A 19,831-nucleotide genomic window follows, 5' to 3' on the forward strand; every position below is an offset into this window, starting at 1 on the left:
GTTTAGTCTTCACCAACTCCTGAGGGAAATATCTGTTTAGCTGCTAAATGTGGCAGTGCGTTTTCTACCTCGCTGCTAACTTCATTTTGTGCTGTAGCCTATTGTTTGCTAAAGGGTTCATCAGGGGCCTTTTTCATTGAAAACTCCCGCCTGCTTCATCTGTAACTTTTGATGAGTAGAACAGTGAACCAAATGGATCAAAACATTAAAGCTGCAGACTGTAAAAGCAAAACACTGAGCTAAACCATAATAAAATGCTCCATAAAACTGAGGGGGGCTGTGCTGTCCCATTATCGTGTAATCACTTGATCACAATAGACTTAGTTATTTGCTCCGGTGTTCATATGAAAGCTTTGATAAGTGCAACGTTGAAACCCAGATTGTGACGCATATTGCAAATTGTGAATATGTTAATTCCTGAAGCTGTAGTTAAAATCACTTATAATCAAGTCAAACCCAAGCAACAGCCTCCCAAAATTGAAGGCTCAGTGGAATTGTCAATAACAGTTTTTAGTTAAGTGACCCAATGAAAGTAACCCCATAATGTTAAATTCCAAAATTTATAGCAGAAATAAACATTTTTACAGACTAAAATACACAAAAAAATACACACACACAAAAAAAAAGCTATTGGGTCTTTGTGTGGAAGCTGAATTGTGTATATTACCAACCCAGTTAAATTGTGGTCAGACTTAAAGTTGTGAATTATTATGGACATGGCTGCTTTGAGACCACTGCCCAGTAGATGTGTAGTGTCGTTGGTTTGCCAATCTGATTCATCCTTTTTTATATAACCCATGATGTGGACAGTTAAACCCTAACTCACGGCTTTAAAGTTTTAAAACAGTTCACAAACCAACGAGTAGTGTAAACAGTGGCCACATCCGTGTATGTATGGTCTATAGTCAAGCCATTTATTCATAAAATCCAACAGAATGACAGCAGCGTTTGTTTAGCATTGTGGTGAACTGGCAGCCAGCCAGACCCTAACTGCAGCACTAAAGTGTGAAAACAGTTTTGAACAAATTAAAGAATAATTTGTGCTTCTAAAGCCTGAAGATTTTTTTTTTCCCATCCTCTATTATGGCTCCTGGCTTTGATTTGTTAATCGATTAGATCTTCAAACATGCCGATTTGTACACGACCACATATCACAGAGCCTAAAAAGAAACTGGGAACAATCTTAATAGGCTTAAAATTATTAACATGATGTTGCACTTTATTTTTGAGCGAGGCGAGAAGTGTACTTCTCTCAGCACTATGGCCTGCGGAAGAGTTGCAGCTGTGCACGCTGATTTTTGCTATCTCTTCCAGTCACACTGAGTTTGATACACATGCTTTCACCAAGATGTTCTTATCAGTTTATGCCATACATAAAAGAGAACAGTATCTAGGAAAATTAATATGCAAATTTTGGCAATCATATCTTAAAGCAATAAAATAAAGTGGATGAGGAAGGATATTGTTTCTTACCACATGGAACTTGAATCAAAAGTCTCACTTTTGTCTTTTGACTGTAATTGCATGCCAGTTTCCTCCAATTACCCAGCATCTTGATGGTCACAGCATTTGACCACACATTCAGATCTCGACCCAGGAACTGAGTGCATGGAAAAAATGTAAAAAATAGAAGAAATGCCCGTTTTTCCAGAACACCTCCGATAGTTTTGCTTATTCTGTGGGTGAGTCTGCTTCTTGGCTGGGCAACAAATAAAGTCTAAATCTCCTGAGATGCAATTACTGAGTGCTGCGATTCACAGAGGAGAGCAGAACACTCTACTCCATTTTAAATACAGTCTTATTTTTGGAGGGCAAGAAAAGAAATTGTGGATTTCAGACCTTGTTAAAGAGGGTTCTCAAATTACGATATCAACAATGACCGCTTGCCAAGATAAAACCGATACTCCGATAACTGTGAATGGCAATTTTTCGAAACGAGGAGAACAAGAAGGTGAGACAAGGGACACAATGATGGTGGGAGAAAAACCTTTGAAAAGCCCCAAAGTGATTACTATCCAATTTAACTTAGAACAGCTGCAGCTTTTTGTTGCACCTAATGGCGATGCGTATAATCTGAACTAAACTTGCAATGTGAAACTCGCAAGTTTCAGTTCAGTTTCTGTAAACCGAGAATCAATAGACAAAGGTCACCTCTATCATGATCTATTTTAATTTTGGGGTGTCATAGCTGTGGTGTTGCAGGTGACTCATGAGGTGTTGTGAGCTACAATGCAGGCAAGTCAAACACAGAGAGAACAAAATGACCAAACATTCTGGATATATTTGTGGCCCTCAGTAACAAACATGTCAGTTCCTTCAATTCCTGATACAAAAATACAAATACACAGTTTTGTAATAGAAAGGACTAAGGACCTTCCAAACGCTTTTTTTTTTTTTTTTAACCCAAACAGCAAATAGGGCACATTTAGTGCTTTTTTTTTTAGGTTGCAATTTACTCAAAACTTCTACACTACAATGTTTCTTAGAATGTGAAGGGATTCACATTCACATGTTTTCATGGTTCTCACAAAGCTGAGAAAGACTCCATGAACAATAACAGTAAGGTAGCATCTGTATATTTCCAGAGATGACATCTCATATAAACTGTACGACGTGTAATACATATAAATCAGCGGCTAACTGTAATATAAGTGAACAAGTTTAATAAATGTACACCATACTCTGTGATTTATTTGAGTGGTGGGATTTGCATACAAAAATTAATTGTGAAACCCAATGAAACAAAAATTTCACTTCTTTCAATTTTATGCACCAACATTTAAAACTAGGTTAGAACTAAGTCAAATAGTTTTACTCTAAACTTATAGATTAATGGTAATCTTACTGCACCAAAACCTATAACTCTAATTTCAAGTTAACTTTGAGCTCCTTGAAGAAAGTAAAGAAACGCAGTCAACTGAATGGAGTTTTATGGTGCAGCTGTATTTCTCTTGAGACACTAGTTCAGCAAGCAGATTGTTATGGAGCTGAACAAGAACACCAAACAAACTACATAACATGAGATTGTTACAACATTGTTTCAACTCCTACCAGCCCTGAGACTGTTTGCCATCAGATGCGTCCAGAAGGTAGATAGTGAACAGTTTCCTTTCTCAATGGAGGAGAAATTAAAGCTTCCCTGCTGATGTATAATTAGGTTAATAAACTTTTTTAGCCTGCAAGCAAACAGTATAGCTTCTTGTTTTGCTTGAAAATTCAAAGCAGCTAGAGGTTCAGGTTCCGACTCTTCTCTTTTATACATATTAACAGTTTGTTAAATTTGCACTTACCAGAGATTTAATTGTCCAATAGAGCTTACATGGTTTTAAGAATCTTTTTGTGATTCAATCTGCTGTATAATGTCTTGTATGTCCCATCCATTTGTTGCTATTCTGCTCTAAATCAGCATCTCCTACCAGTTTTCACAGTAATTTTCACTTTTTATTGGAGAGCCACAATAAACGACCATGCTGTTAATTAGTGGCCTGCAATCAGGCCTTAGTGTTGCTCACTGAAGAACAGAATAACACATCCAGAGAGGTACACTCGTACAGAGGAAAACATTACCACAGACACAACAGACTTCCTCACACGTCTCTCACTTGCTACCAGGGCCATTAATCATCTAACACCTTTTATACTGGTAAACGTCCATCCATCCATCCATCATCTTCCGCTGGTCCGGGGATCGGGTCGCGGGGGCAGCAGCTTGAGCAAAGAGACCCAGACGTCCCTGTCCCCGGCGGAGGAGCAGCGGTTCTACTCCGAGCCCCTCCCGGATGACCGAGCTTCTCACCCTATCTCTAAGGGAGAGCCCAGACACCCTGCGGAGGAAACTCATTTCGGCCGCTTGTATTCGCGATCTCGTTCTTTCGGTCACTACCCACAGCTCGTGACCATAGACGAGGGTAGGAACATAGATTGACCGGTAAATCGAGAGCTTCGCCTTCTGGCTCAGCTCCTTCTTCACCACGATGGGCCGGTGCAGAGCCCGCATCACTGCAGACGCCGCACCGATCCGTCTGTCAATCTCCTGCTCCATTCGTCCCTCACTCGTGAACAAGACCCCGAGATACTTGAACTCCTCCACTTGGGGAAGGATCTCATTCCCGACCCGGAGAGGGCATTCCACCCTTTTCCGGCCGAGGACCATGGTCTCGGATTTGGAGGTGCTGATTCTCATCCCAGCCGCTTCACACTCGGCTGCGAACCGCTCCAGTGAGAGCTGAAGGTCACGGCCTGACGACGCCAACAGAACCAAATCGTCCGCAAAAAGCAGAGACCCGATTCTGAGGTCGCCAAACTGGACCCCCTCAACGCCCTGGCTGCGCCTAGAAATTCTGTCCATAAAAATTATGAACAGAATCGGTGACAAAGGGCCGCCCTGACGGAGTCCAACCCTCACAGGAAACATGTGTGACTTACTGCCGGCAATGCGGACCAAACTCTGACACCGGTCATACAGAGACCGAACAGCCTGTATCAAGGAGTCCGGCACTCCATACTCCCGGAGCACCCCCCACAAGAGTCCCCGAGGGACACGGTCGAACGCCTTCTCCAAGTCCACAAAACACATGTAGACCGGTTGGGCGAACTCCCATGCACCCTCCAGGATCCTGCGGAGGGTATAGAGCTGGTCCACTGTTCCACGGCCAGGACGAAAACCACACTGCACCTCCTGAATCCGAGATTCGACCATCCGTCGGATCCTCCTCTCCAGTACCCCCGAATAGACCTTACCAGGGAGGCTGAGGAGTGTGATCCCCCTATAGTTGGAACACACCCTCCGGTCCCCCTTTTTAAAGAGGGGGACCACCACCCCAATCTGCCAGTCCAGAGGCACTGCCCCCGATGTCCACGCGATGCTGCAGAGGCGTGTCAACCAAGACAGCCCCACAACATCCAGAGCCTTGAGGAACTCAGGACGGACGTCATCCACCCCCGGGGCCTTGCCACCGAGGAGTTTTTTGACCACCTCGGCGACCTCAGCCCCAGAGATGGGAGGTCCCACGTCCGAGCTCCTCAACTCTGCTTCCTCATCGGAAGGCGTGTCGGTAGGATTGAGGAGGCCCTCGAAGTATTCCCCCCACCGACTCACGACGTCCCTAGTAGAAGTCAGCAGAGCCCCGCCCTCACCATACACGGTGTTGACGGTGCACCGCTTCCCCCCCCTGAGCCGCCGGATGGCGGACCAGAATCTCCTCGAGGCCGTCCGGAAGTCGTTCTCCATGGCCTCCCCGAACTCCTCCCAAGCCCGAGTTTTTGCCTCAGCAACCGCCGAGGCCACGTTCCGCTTGGCCTGTCGGTACCCATCAGCTGCTTCCAGAGTCCCACTGGCCAGTGGGACTGGTAAACGTAATCAAGCCAAATGAGCCATTATTTGTTTTTCTTTTTTGGGGGGGAAACCTGTGGTACTGTGTCCAAAACATGTAGTGATTCTCTTATTTTTGTGACCACTCTAATCACCACAACCCACATGTTTTACTGGAACAGAACAGATTTATTTAAAAAAAAATGTTGCCACCTGCCCCAAAAATGATGGAATAGGAAAAAAAAAAAAAAGATAGAATGCAAACTTTATTTGCCAGCGAGCAATGTCTCATACTAGAATTTGACCTCTGCCTTTAACCCATCTTAAGTTGTGAATACACTACAAGCATTGAGAGAAAGTCAACATACTGCCCACGGAGGAACCGGGGAAATTGGATGACTTGCTCAAGGACACTTCAGCTGCAAGTGGTAATAAAGCGGGACAATGCTGATTCCTGCCCTGAGCCATGTTTTCCCAATTGCAGGTAGGTGAACCAGGAACAGTCATGTCCTCTTGCCTCTAAACTAGAGATAATGATCTTTATTGGAAACCTTTTCTTTCTGAGACATCTCATAGCTCTCCTGTACTTGAGTAAAAGCACATATATATAAGCATCAGATCCACGAAATAAAGCACCAAAAACAAAAGTATAGTCACCGCTGATGGGTGGCTAAGAGAGAAAAAGATGACCTGCTATTCAAAAGGCATGAATTAAAAAAAAATTGAAGAAATTGCAGCCAAAAAGGATTTCCCCACATCATCACAGTGCACAGCAGTAAGAACGTGTTTTAGCCCTCGGTTCTCCTTGGTGCATCTCTAAACGTTTGCACTGATTTGTAACTTCACTGAAATGTTTGAGCTAATAAAGGTAGGGCTAATCAACCTGTACAGTTTACTGCGGGGTCAGTTTCTCTCTTGGATTGGTAAAGTTTTACCTTCACCAACATTTAAAGATACAATTTTTCTTGAATAAATTTCAAAGTTATAATCCAAGAATAGAAATAAGTTTCTTAAATGAATTTCAGGAACATACGGACTAAGCATTTGAGCATGTTTATCACAGAAGAGTAATTTTTATTGCTTTTTTAAGGTGTCGTTGTATCTGTTTCTATTTTTCAACAACAAATGGTTTATTGCTCTGATTATTAGATAAATCTAACAGAAAGTGAAGTAAATAATGAGTTAATGTCTACAACTAATTCATAGCAAAACTATTTTAGTGGCAACACTCCTTTTGATGAAGTGTACATGATCTGCATTAAGTAGGCAGTGATTGAGTAGACCTGATTTAAGCTTGATTGTCCTTGACCATTTTCTTCCAGTTTCCGGGCAGCTGTTAGTTAGTTGATCTTGCACAAGACTCCTAAGAGAAATCAGCACCACGGAGAGCTCATGAACAATATAACCAATCAAGCACAGGAACCTCCAGCAGGATGGTATTTGTGACAAAATAATTGACATGTTTTATACCCTATAAGTACAAAATTACAATTTATTTAGGTTATTTCTGTTTCAGAATGGTTTTAATTTACACAGTTTTAGTTCAGACTAAAACTTTGAAGTGGATATGCTCTAAAATCTGCATGTTATATTTTAGGCACAACAGACAAAAAAAAATCTGACCTGAAGAACAATTGTTTATTTTCTGCTTGCATCAGCACCATCTCAGAAGCGGCTCCAAGATTAATTTGAAATTATTTCTTCACCAAGGCACCAAGCCACATGCTGGCACTGTTAAAGCTACACTTTAGCAAGATGATTCTTCATAGTTATTATAGATAATGCAATATTTTGTTTGTGCAGACAGCTTCACCAACAGCACTGCTTATATGAAGATCAAAACATAAACCTCTCTCTCTCTCTCTCTCTCTCTCTCGATCCCTCTTGAGGACATCTACTCTATGTCATTAAAACAGGCATCTTGTCAGTTCTGCAAGGTGTTAATCTGCTGCTCTTGAATTAGTTTTATTCTGCGCCATTTTTCGGTTGACCTTCCCGGTTGAGGCCTCTCAGAACTTTTAATTACGTGTCTGATTTGATTGCAGCTGCCTTTGTCACTGCCTGCGCTGTCTTCTACAAAGGAACATGCTCCCCCCTTGAAATGTCATTGCATGACATGACATCAAAAGAAATGGCAATCCCAATGAGGCCTCTAAAAGAAAAAAAAGAAAAAATTGTTTTCCCATTCTGTCTCTTGCCATGAACCTTTGCTACGCCAAGATTCTCTGTTCAACACGCAGTCTCTTTGAAAAGTCAAGAGTTTTCTAAATCATTTTCTCATGACTGGAATATGCTGATGTGTGTGTACTGTAATGATGAAGAATGAGCCATTGTGGAAGCACACTGCAGGTTTTTGTTCTGTTCCTGAATGACAGCGCAATAAGGATTACATGGGAATATAACAAATACTCGGCTGCAAATCCTGGACGACAAATTAAGTTATAAAGAGCTGCCTTGTGAACATACGGTACTGTTCTTCGAGTCCGTGCTGAATTATTACAGTTTTAATATTGCAGTGGCATACCAAAATTTATGACTGTAATGAAAAAAGAAATCTTCATTAATTCACATAAGACGCAAATTATAACACACATTAACCATTCATCATAGCTCTGCTTATAACATTATTAGTAATGACAGATGCCCTGATTGGTAGTTTCTGTACGTCTCTACTGCAGCCGAAAAAGGCTTGAATAGGAAAGGATTTTTTTTTTCCAAAGCGTGGACTCAAAAAGCATGAATTGAGATTAGAAAAGTGAGATTAGAACAACCCCGTAACACCTTTGCCTCTTGACAGTAAATTAACTTGTAGTTGAAGTACATGTTGAAAATCATCTGATTCCAGCAATTCATTTCTTTTTTGTATAGTTGACCTCTGCTGGCTTTCTAATAACTTTACACATTTCACAGTGCCGTGGATCAAACTTACAGTCCAGGTCAATCAAGATGCTTTTAGTTTTAAGGATGGGACTGGCAGTAGAGTCTGTTTATTACAGCATGGATTCATGCTTCTCAGTCTGAGGGGGAAAATGCTTGGGAAACAGCTCAACCTGATGTGATTGGACAGCTGCTGCCGAGGAGACCAGAACAGCGGTCAGCTGTAATAGTTTTCTAAAAGGGTTGCATGGCAGCAAAGACCAATTACTTTGGACATTGATTGCACACCCTGTCTTTGATTGTGTAATTGCTCTGAGAGAGATGAGAGTGGTTCTGCTGCTGAACAGGTGAGTTAAAATCGATTACAGTAGGCTTCTCGTTTCTTAGATGAGACGGAAAGCAGAGAGCGCAAACGTTACCACTGCTCATAAATGATCTGTTTAACTAAATTACAACTTAGAATCTCTGAGAATCTGAGTTTAACATTACCATAAGTCTTTCATTCTACCTATACAGTCATAAACTTTAGGTTGACATATATTAGTTTTTCTTCAAAGTCCCAAACATTTGTGTACGAGTCATGTTTGAGCACACTGCATTTACACGACACTTATATGTCTTTTTTCCCTCCTTCAACAGTGTATGTCTTCTCTAAAATGAAAAAGCTGTATAACGCGAGGTGCACTTTGCTGTGAAATTGCATTTTTGTACACAAGTTTAGATGACTGGCAGCTGGAGCACCTCCCCGACACTGTTGTTGAATTAAAGATGAGTAACGGTTATAGAAAATGTCACACAAAAGAATTTGACACCAGACGCGTCAGCCATGTAGCTTACAGCATTTTTTCTTGCAACAAAAGTACTTTGGTTAAAAACAGAGAAGGATCTCTTTTATTTGATGGATATTCAAGCATTCACAGACACCAACAACAAACTGCATGTAGCAGTCAGCAAATTTAAATCCTGTTAGGTTGCTGCTCTCTCTGGCTGAAGCTATGGTCTGCGCTGTTAAGAAATAAAAATAATGCATACATTTGTTATCAGACAGACAGCTAATTTTGGTGATATTATAATCATTTCAGTAATGTTTTGATAAGGTAGAAAACTACACAGCCAGTTGCTGTACTGCACTTACTGTAATCCATTTGTTTTCTGTTCAGTGATTTTACCTAAATGACTTTTTTCCAGATGTGATTTCTCATGGTTTTCAGACAACATATTAACGTTTGGATTTAGCAGCAGCTACCTCCCTGTCTTTGTACAAGTGCTGCAATCTAAGATGAAGAGAAGGTGAGCATCATTCAAAAGAAAAATGTGAGAAATGGTTTCCTGGGAACTGCCGGACTTCATGTTCTCAACTAAATGAGCCTCTCAGCTCTACTGAATGTGTGTGTGCATGAGTACATGGATGCGGTTTATAAATAATCCTCATACATCTTTTGTTTGGATCATAGTGAGGACTTTGCAGAATACAGATGCCACAAGGATTCTGCCCTTCTTCCCAACATTAGTACAAACAGGCAATAGTCAGGAAATTAAGTTGTAGAGGCCAAATATCTAGTCACACAGTATTGAAACATGTACATGTTGTAGAGACCTGAAGGTCAGAAAAGCCAATTTGATAGCTATAAATATGTACCTCTTTTACTTTAAATACAAAAGAGATACATAAAAAAAATGTCAGCTGCATGCAAATGTCCTGCACTCAAAGTACATGAATTTTCCATTTTAACATTATATTATAAAATGCAATATGATTGAAATTGGATTGTCATTACTGATGTATTAATATGTAACCAGTGTGCTGTTGCTGGAAAGAAAAATATTTTAAGTGCTCTTAGAGAGGTGATCTGAAATAGGTTTTGTGTTTTATTAATAGATTAATTTAAGATTTACAAAAAAGGGGGGGGGGCATGTTGAAGTAAATATGTTCTTCTGAAATTTGGTTGAAAGTGAAATAGGAGAAGCAAGAAAAGAAAAAAAAAGGGAAAGTAGGATTTGACGGCCAAAACCTAACCTAATCATTTCCACTTCCAACCGGATCACGTGTTGCTTTCATGCTCAGAAAATCATGACAGACGTGAAACCACTTTATTCCCAAGCATTCACGTCAAAATACTTTTTGTGCTACGAAGTGAATCAAACAGAGAACCCTGGAGCACAATTACCTAAGATATAATGAAAAAGAATTAGGATCTTAAATTGGTATGATTCTGATGTTGTCATGGAAACATTAATCACAGTATGATTTGATTCCAAGACGATTGTATATCACTGCAATTAAATGCGTAACGTCTGATGACACTATAATGATGTACCATATATTTCATTTTGCACGTCATCTTCGCAGAAAAGGATATTATTTTGTCCGTGACTGTTCTCTATTTGACTTTTTATGTTATGTTGGAATTAGTAAAGCGAGGTTAAAAGCCATGATTTCCTGCTATTTTTGATCAAGTTTAGTTTATTTTGTTGTGTATGTGCATTTCAGTGTGTGTGCACATATGTATTTGCATCAGGAATTAAATGCAGCTACAACAGACAAGCACAGAGAGTCTGCGTCACCTTGTGTATTTGTGTGACAGGCCATATGCGGTAAGAAATACATGTTGTTTTGAGCAGGATGCCTGCAAGTTGCCTGCACTATGGAAAAGAAGTAAGAAGGTTGGTCAGTAAGAAAGTCAGCCAGTAGATGAGTCAAGGATAAATGTTAACTATATAAGAAAAAACATGTAATTAATTTACAACCCTAAAAAAAATTTAGGAAGATATGTCTAGTACTGGATACAACCCATTCTGAATGATGCATGTGATGCATAACCTCTACCCCATTCAAAGCTGTTTGAAGTTTTGAGTTTAAACTGTTTCTCCCTGCATCCTGTGAAGAGAACATAATTTCAAAGAATCGTCTTTATCACCTACCGTCCTGCACATCTTGTCCTCCAAATCCTGGTTGATTCTCTGAAGAGCAGCGTAGCTACTTTGGATCCTAAAGAAAACAGAAAAAAAATTTGGTCTGCGTAAAAAATAGCAAATTTTCGATATGCTACAACTAAAGTGTGTTTTGCTTGTCATAAATCTAAAGAAACAAAAGCTCTACATGAGTAAAAAAAAAAAAAGTAAATTACTGGGTTTATGCATTCACTGTATTGACAATATACAGGGGGGCTTGCTTGATATTTTAAGTTCGGCGAGCATCACTATGGATACAAATGTACCGATCTGTTTTTGACAATTTGTCATTAAACATGGCAATAACGTTGTAGTTGAAAGCCAAACAAGTTTTTTTTTCTATTAAAAAATAACAGCTTCCTCCTTTTACCCTCTTCTTCTGTTATCAGTATTGCTTTAAGGTTTAATTGTAAACTTCCAGTGCAACAGAAGGCACGATAAAATAGGACCGTAACTCTCTGTTTCTGTTTTATGGTCTCACCTCTCAGCTCAGCGTAATAATTTCACATTAGCTCTTGGGCCTAAGAGTGCTTATAAACTAGCCTTTATGGCTCCATTAACCAGACAGATATGGAAAGTGTGGGCAGTGAAGAACATAATAAAAAAAAAAGAATCATAAAACAAACATCTGAAAGAGATGTGTGAAGCCAAAGAGGGAGCACATTCAGTAACACGCAGAATAAATAACCAAACTTGCCAACATAAGGGGCAACACTGTGTGCTGTTACTGAGAGAAATGTGATCATGCTGATTTATTTCTGACAGGCAGCGCCTCCTTAGATGAATGGCATAGATTTGGCACTTTCAATGACAGGCAGTATAAACTACCTTGTTATCAGCCAACAACATGGAAAGTTGGAAATAAGGCTGCAGTTGGGGGCCCATAGGATTGTTTTGTTTCTTGCGTCTGATTTCAACTTTCCATGTTGTTGGCTATAAACAAGGTAGTTTATCTAAATAGCATATTTATTTTCAGAACCTTTACGGCCACAGAGAACATTTCTGTCTCACCGATTGGGTTGATTAATAGCAGATAATCCCACTGCTCTGATGGGTATTTTTATGCCGGTGAATTAAAATTTAAGGCTTTAAGGTCACTAAGGTATTTACCATCAGGCTACAGCTTTTCTTCCTTAAATAAGTTTGTGAAAGAAAAACATTGTTTTTACCTCAGGAGCATTTTGGCTTATGGTTAGAATGAACAGTACAAGCAATAGACCTATCCTGCATCAATTTATTCATGGAATACTAATTCACTGTTTCTTAATAACACGACAAAGGTTTTAACCCCATTATCAGCCGTGTGGCAGACAGCACGGTCTTACTTGTCATTTTGTACCTAAAAAAACATTTGGAATAAACAACCTTTGTGTATGTGTAAGGGTCCAGCTTTGTCTTATGAAAAATGGATTAATAGCACACCTTATCCTGTACTTTCACAATAACCTAAACCGGTTGGAGAGTTGTTTTCACAGTATATTAAGACATGCAAAATGTGTACAAACGACATGCAAAATGTGACAGAAATAATGAGCAATTAATCTACAATGCAATAAGTTGGGTAAAAAGATCAAATATAAAACGGCTCAGAATAGAAAATAAACTAGCATGACTTTGAAAGCGATGTCTTGCAGTAGGTAGTATCCTTTTGAGCCTGCACCATCTGCAGATGGGGAGAGATTTGTTCCCTGATAAACCAGGAAAGGGACATTTCTAACATGTGGTAGATTTTTTAGGAGCGTATATTCTAAGGCAAGCTATGATGTTTGTTAAACCTGACTATTTAGTTTGCAATGCCTAAATCTAAACACTTTTAGGTACTTCAACCTAATCAAACAGCATGTGAACGTGAAGGTTAAAACCCACTGAAAACTGTAGTTTTAAACAAAATACAATGTAGAAAGTACTTGCTTGTTTCTCTCAACTTTCAGCCAGCCCTTAAAAACGTTTTTTCACCTTTTAATAAAACCTCAGAAATTTCTAATTGCCAATCAAGCAATCAAATAAAAAATAAAAAGCTAAAGCCCTTCCGCATAGAATCAATACTGGACAACGGCAAATTCCTGGATATAACTTGTATGATATGGAAAATATATCTGAAACTAAAATACTGCCCTCTGATAGAAGTACATGAAATAACTGTGATCTCTTAAATACAAGTACACTACATATGAATATAAACAATGGCTGTCAGTATGATCAATACCCTGCTGATAATGTGAACCTCAAGACATATTTTTTTTCCGATTTAAACCATCAGTATCAATATCAAAAATGCGGTAGAAATATCCAGAAATAAAAATACGTGTCGAGAGCCATGAAGTCGTCTGCGCACTTGATAAACTGCAAGTCAGTTACCAGTTAAGCTGATTGATTGGTTGTACCAAAACATAATGATTTTGACAAATCAACCCCACTTGAACAACAGCATAATTTGCTTTAGTGGTCCTGTGAACGAGGTGCATATACAGACTGTCACCCTATCTTTTTTGGTACCAATCCATATTACATCACATCACATGCCTTAACTATTTAATGCTTTGATATTGATTGTTTTTCAATTTACGTAGTTATCCATGACCAAGACTGACATGTATAAAAAAAAAGGACATCCCACAGACTCATGCACATGAGCACACACACCTTCGTAGCTTCTCAGTGAACTTCTCCAATTCCTCCTGAGCCCGGCGCAGCTCTGTCTCGAGGTACTGCCGAGTGGAGTCAAACTCTGTTTCCACCATCTCTAGTTTGTGGGTAGTGTATGACAGGCGCTTTCGGAGGTCATCCTTGTGGTCGTGGAAAGAGCTGAACAGATGGTAGGGAGATTTTTGACAACAGACTGTCAGATTCACAGAGGCAAGCAGAGGGAAAACAAAGACAAAGTCAAACAGAAAAGGCAGAGTGAAAAGTAACATGTGCATGTGTTTTAGTGAGAATGAGGGGAAAGGATGAAGTGAAGCTGGAGAGTGATTCAGTTTGGACAGAGACAAGTCCCAGGTGAAAGCAGGGAGGCCGATGGGGAGGAGGGGATGGATGGAGGTGGAATACTAATAATTTCCCATTCACGAGGAGGAAGCAGAGCTGGGAAAGGATCTCCCACTGGGGTAATGATGAATTTCATTGTACAATACCCCAATCAAAACTCTGAAAGATTAGGAATGGATTTTACCCCCAGACACAGACCATGGGTGATTCATAGAAGAAGGGGGTAGAAAAGTAGAATGGAGCTTGGCTTTGTGTGTGAGTCATCTTTGAAAGCGGGTCAAAGAGACCGAAAGAGCTAATAAAGAGCTTAAAAGAGTGTGAGAGGCCGGCAGAGAAGCACCACTTCAACACCACGACTATCAACAAAAACAACATGTCAGACAGGATGCAATCTTTGCGTTGCATGTTTGATGCAGGTTTACGCTGGGGGATGAAAACACACTGACGGGGATGACTGACGGAATGGATGTGGAAATGAAAGGCTAGACATTGAGAGCAGACGCAGTGAGCACTCATGGGGATTTAGATTTTTTTTTTACCAGACTGATGGATTCTTGGCTCACTGAGAGATTTGATGGCTCAGCACAGCCAAGCAACAGGAAAGTGAGTGCACCTTCCAACCTCAGCCCAAAACCCCAATTCCAAATCTGGTAATAAAGAAAGAGAAAACAGCGTCCACAGAAAGACCAACCGGCTGGGCTTCGTAAATAGATGGGTGAGACAATGGGCAATCTTTCATATTTGGATACCTGAAGCTCTGGACTAAAAATGCCTATCATCAAGCAGGGACAGGTCAATTTATTATTGAATGCCAAATGTGGAACCAAGGATGCATGGAAGTACCCGTCAGTAAAATGTATTTACACAATATAAATTATTTTATTCATATTACTATATGTTTGCAAGCTGTGTGACGAATATTAACTTGTGAGAATAACACACGTCGATAGCCATCATTTCAGGAAATTGGTTTGGTCTTTTCTGGCTGTTTCCAGTCTTTATTGAGCACTGTACGAAATGGACAGTCATATCTCAATCTACTCATCTGACTCTCTTCAAGGTAATCAACAAATGTGTGAATTTAAAAATGCACCTCTTTGATACTCTCTGTATCAAGTAAATATTGGTCCAAATATTTTCATTGCAATCTTCATGTTAACTTCAGAGAAAGTGTGGAGGCCAGAAGTTGCCAGTGCCCAGTGAAGGAGTGACCACTTCTTTATAAATAATCACGATCGCTTTTGTCACATTGAAGCAGTACTTAGTACTCAAGTGAGTTGACAAAACGTTTGCCCACATAATATTGTGTGGTATGGGGCTGTAAAAGAACCGCAAAATCGCTAGTCATGATAATTATGTATCTACAGCAGTTATAAAGCCCCAGTGTATTAAATACAGTTGTTCAGTCGTTCATCCTGCACATTGGTACACATGGGTGCCCTTTTTCTAACACAACAATGCCCATTCACAAGCTTCTTATTTAGGCTGCCACATATCATTGGGAACTGGCAGTACAGATTCCAAACCCATCATGGTCCTGCACTGGTTGAATCCTGCACCTGTGGTCCTGCACCTGTGGTCCTGCACCTGTGGTCCTGCACCTGTGGTCCTGCACCTGTGGTCCTGCACCTGTGGTCCTGCACCTGTGGTTCTGCACCTGTGGTCCTGCACCGGTTGGATTTGGGTGCTTTCCCTCCTCTGAGTCTAGGTTGGGATGGGCAGGCTGTGGTGGAGTTTGGGTTCTGGCTCCCCAGCTGTCATGCCTGTTGCTCGTTATCCTCATTACTGAGCAACTCTTAAGGACCAGCTTGTGCACCTAGTCTCCGTCAGATTGTCTGCTCCGATGGCGTGGTAATCAGGCCACTTCATGACTCTCCCACGGGAGAAAGTTTCCTCATAAGTTAATGTTCGCTTTTCTGTGTCTTCCAGTGCTCCCTAGTTGTTGGAGAAGTGGCTCCCTCACCTGTGCTTCGTACTTGTCTCCTTTGAACAAGCCAGCTCCAGTTAAGGTCTCCCTGTTGTCAACTTACCTCCTCAACTCACCTGCTTGCCCTCCTATGACTCCAGGACCCACCGAGGACTATCAGTGGCTCCTCTTGAACCTCCCTCATCAAGCATTCCAAGTAAGCCACATAATCTTACATTAACCACACTTCTGGACCAAGATCTAGAATATTCTTTGGATAGAACTACCCCGAATAACATACCTCTCTTCTCCAGAGAGACGCAGGCCTCAGTGACTGGACAAAATCCTAGAGTCCTTTGTTCCCCTGGACAGACCATTTTTAACAATTGTGTTTACGATATAATGCTCTGGTACATGCCAGTAGGTACATTCTGGGAAAAATTAATGGACTGAGACATTTCAATTGTTCACTGCAGAAATTGAAATGTAAAAACTTCAATTCGTGCACAGGATATGTGGCGGAAATGATGACTGTATGCAGCATCCCAGATTCATGTCGTTACACAGAGGACAGCCCCATCATGTCCAGCTCCATCACTCTCGTAAAGGGCCTGGAATAAATGCAACCTCCATCTAACAGATGACCATATTGGTTTTCGCCTGTCACTGTTTCAATAACAGGAAGAAGACCTATTACATTCAATAAGATAGATAGATAAAGAAAGAAGGCTCTGTGTTCATGTATCCAACAGGCTGAGGCTAGCAGGTTACCTTCAACTGGCACGTTTCAACAAGACGAAACCTTACCATCCCCCATTGTTTAACAGCTGCAACTGGTAATGAGCCAAGGACTATTTGTAAGTACATGTGAAAATTGCTTTGGACTGTTATCACAAAACAATACCAGTTTATCTGAGTCTCATCATACAGCCACAGCCATGTTTTGGAGTATTCAATTTTTTGTTGGCATCCACGTGTATGAGATGCGGAGCTGTGCTCACTTGAATGCAGATGCCAGCTGACACATAAAGAGATATGAAGATGAGTTATGTGAATACATAGATATAGCATTATGTATTTAATTGCTTTTTAATTGTCATGACCTCCCATTGAGAATCCAATTCCATGTGCTAAAATAAAAAAAAATGCATTCACCACTAATAATGACAATGTTTAGAGTTTAAAACACTCATCTTACCTTCTTTTCTGATGTTTGCAACCATTTCTCTGGGTTTTCAGGGCTGTTTTGCCAATATATATCTTTTTCATATTTTTCTCTGTGCCTCGGCTCACATGTGTGTATAGCTGTTGCTTCTGCTGCTGCTGATCGACTGAATGTCGAAGCCCAAGTTTGAACTATAACCACAAACCAACAGGCAGCGCTTTAAGTCTTGCCTGGGGAGGCAGATAGTCGTTGGCTATCTGTGATGACCCTGGCAAGAGAGCAGAGAAAAGCTGTTTTGAAGTCCCACAGATTTATGAGCACATTTCATTTTGTAGACTCCAGGGAAACGCTGATTTTGTCTGGATTCAGAAAATGAACATGTTCAGAATGAGGGAGCAGAGCTGGGGGATCAAATAGAAAAGTTCAGTAAACAAACTAAAATAGAATTCAATAGAGTGAATAAGTGCATCTCAAGTAGAACTTTGTACTTCTATGGGAAAATTAACACAACATTTTTTGTCCATAGTTCTATAATTCATAATATCAGGATTACATACATTTCTAAAATAAAACTAATAGTTTAACAAAAGAAATCTATCACGCTGCATATAGAGCTGCCTGTTATCACCACAGACTTTTAATTAATTGTTTATGGCTTTATCTTGCTGGGAGCAATTCAATGCAGCAGGCACAAAGTGCAGAGCTCTATGGAACAAAGTAATTGACCAGCTGACCGCAGAGGTTTTTTCCTCAATAAATCAGTGTTATGATTAATGTGTGTGCGTTTCCAATTCTTCTGTGGTGCTGGAGCTTGAACTGTGGTCTCTGGCATTGTAGGAACTTAATAACCTGTCACTTGCAAAAGAAATGCCAGAATAAACCTTTCAAGATGTGAATGTGTCTCTTTATATGACCACATGTGTTGAATCTTGTGATCAGTGTATTTGTGAATGATACAATGTAACTAAGTAAGAAAATATGATGAAAAAGTCCTGTTCAAAATTAAATGTTTGATGGAAGAGACAATAATGAGACAGCTAATGAGGCAATGTTGCAATGGAAGAACAATCTGATCTGACAGTACATTTTCCAAACCATACTGACACTCATAGCACTAGCCTGTCTCTTTATTTCGCGCCATTGTCAAGGTATTAAGCCTCTGTCTTTCAGAAGTACAGCAACTGTATGCATGTTTACATTTTGCATTGAAACAGTAAAAAGTCAGATCAAAGCTGAAAACCTACTAGCGAAGTTTAGCAATAGCTCACTTTATGCAACTACAACTGACAACTACGAGACTATAATAGCCGATTTAAAATGAAAAGTCACTTTTGTTTTCGTGGGAAATCAAAGTTTGACACGTCATTGTAGGTCTAACCTGGCAAAGGTGTCACATACAAGTTAATAGTATCCCAGTAAAAGGAGTCTGAAAAGTGTTTGGGGTTTTCTTACAGGCTCAGCTGGTTATTGGAAGTAATTATTAACCATACTGGTTGATAACAAAACAATTATGCAGAATTTTGTTCAAACACAACATCAATATATTTATAGAACTTGGTAAGCACTACAGTTGTGATTGATTCATTGAGACACAACTGTTAACAAACAGTAAAATACTATAACTTTCACACTTCTTCTTCTTCTTCTTACATGCACTTCTTATGTGTAGAGCAGCTATCTTAGATTTTGAGGCCAGGGTTGGTCTGCAACCTCTGACTCTGAGCAGGCAGCACGGCTGGTTTTCACACAAAATGTACGACTATAAACACCTACTGCTTCTCTAAGTGACTGCAAAGCAAAAGTTGGTGTACTGATAGGACAGTGAACTGTCACTGTATTTAAAATTGGGAAAAAAAAATTTAGGGGACCCTCCACTCCCCTTTTTCCTTGCAGAGTCTTTTTAAAGCCAGTTTCTGTATGCTTTTTTTGTTTTATGCATTATACACACAAATTAAAGGAATTTTCACAAATTATTAACACATTATTCTTTGTTAGCAGCATATGACAGTTAATTTATAATGCAGAAGACCCCCACCCATCCATAAATGGTCATCATCCAGCTTCCTTCCGTAGAAATAGGTTCATGCATAGTTTTGCTAAGCAAATTGAGTGTTGCTTAAACAGTGGAGTTCCAGTCATTAAAATGTAAACATAATACAGTGTTGATTTAATAACATATTATCAACATTTAACTTGTTAAAATGTTGATCCACAATGGATTTTTTTAAACTAAAATTTTACCTTACCAAAATTCTGGAGAAGTTTACCCAGCAAGAAAATATGGTTACAATCGCAACATGAATTACTACCAAGTTCAGGCTTTAAAACAGTAGTTAATAAACCAATGGATGATGTCATGGTGGCTTTGTCCATCTTTAATTTACAGTTTATGGTCATAGAACCATCTCGGGTGTTCCTAAGAGCCCAGTAGGTATAAATGCCTAAATAGAGAGAGTTTCTTGGAAATACTTTTTTAATCTTTGCCACCAAAAGGCAGGTTGGCAATTCAACAACAATAGGAATTTAACGTTTTTTTGTCTGCTGTCGCTTCTAACACCACTGGTACTTATTGTTTTCAATCATCCCATAGCGCTGGTTCAGGAAACAATGTCACTTTCTAGAAACACATTTAATT

At 40.0% G+C, this 19,831-nt stretch overlaps 1 protein-coding gene across 3 annotated transcripts in view; it reads right to left on the reverse strand.

Annotated features, from left to right (window-relative positions):
* Positions 1-19,831, reverse strand: part of begain (brain-enriched guanylate kinase-associated) — a 42,281-nt gene that overhangs the window by 14,410 nt on the left and 8,040 nt on the right. For 2 of the 3 annotated variants that reach the window (XM_075448515.1, XM_075448514.1), the window contains 3 exons: positions 17,230-17,464; positions 13,784-13,945; positions 11,111-11,177 (listed from right to left, as the gene is read on the reverse strand). In XM_075448515.1, coding sequence (XP_075304630.1) covers positions 11,111-11,177; positions 13,784-13,945; positions 17,230-17,300 — 300 coding nt within the window. In that variant the 5' untranslated portion in view covers positions 17,301-17,464. Of the gene's footprint in view, positions 1-11,110; positions 11,178-13,783; positions 13,946-14,664; positions 14,934-17,229; positions 17,465-19,831 lie in introns of those variants that run through there. The other variant, XM_075448516.1, reaches the window with a different exon arrangement.

The sequence above is a fragment of the Odontesthes bonariensis genome, chromosome 17 (genome assembly GCF_027942865.1).
Source record: "Odontesthes bonariensis isolate fOdoBon6 chromosome 17, fOdoBon6.hap1, whole genome shotgun sequence".
Lineage (NCBI taxonomy): Eukaryota > Metazoa > Chordata > Actinopteri > Atheriniformes > Atherinopsidae > Odontesthes > Odontesthes bonariensis.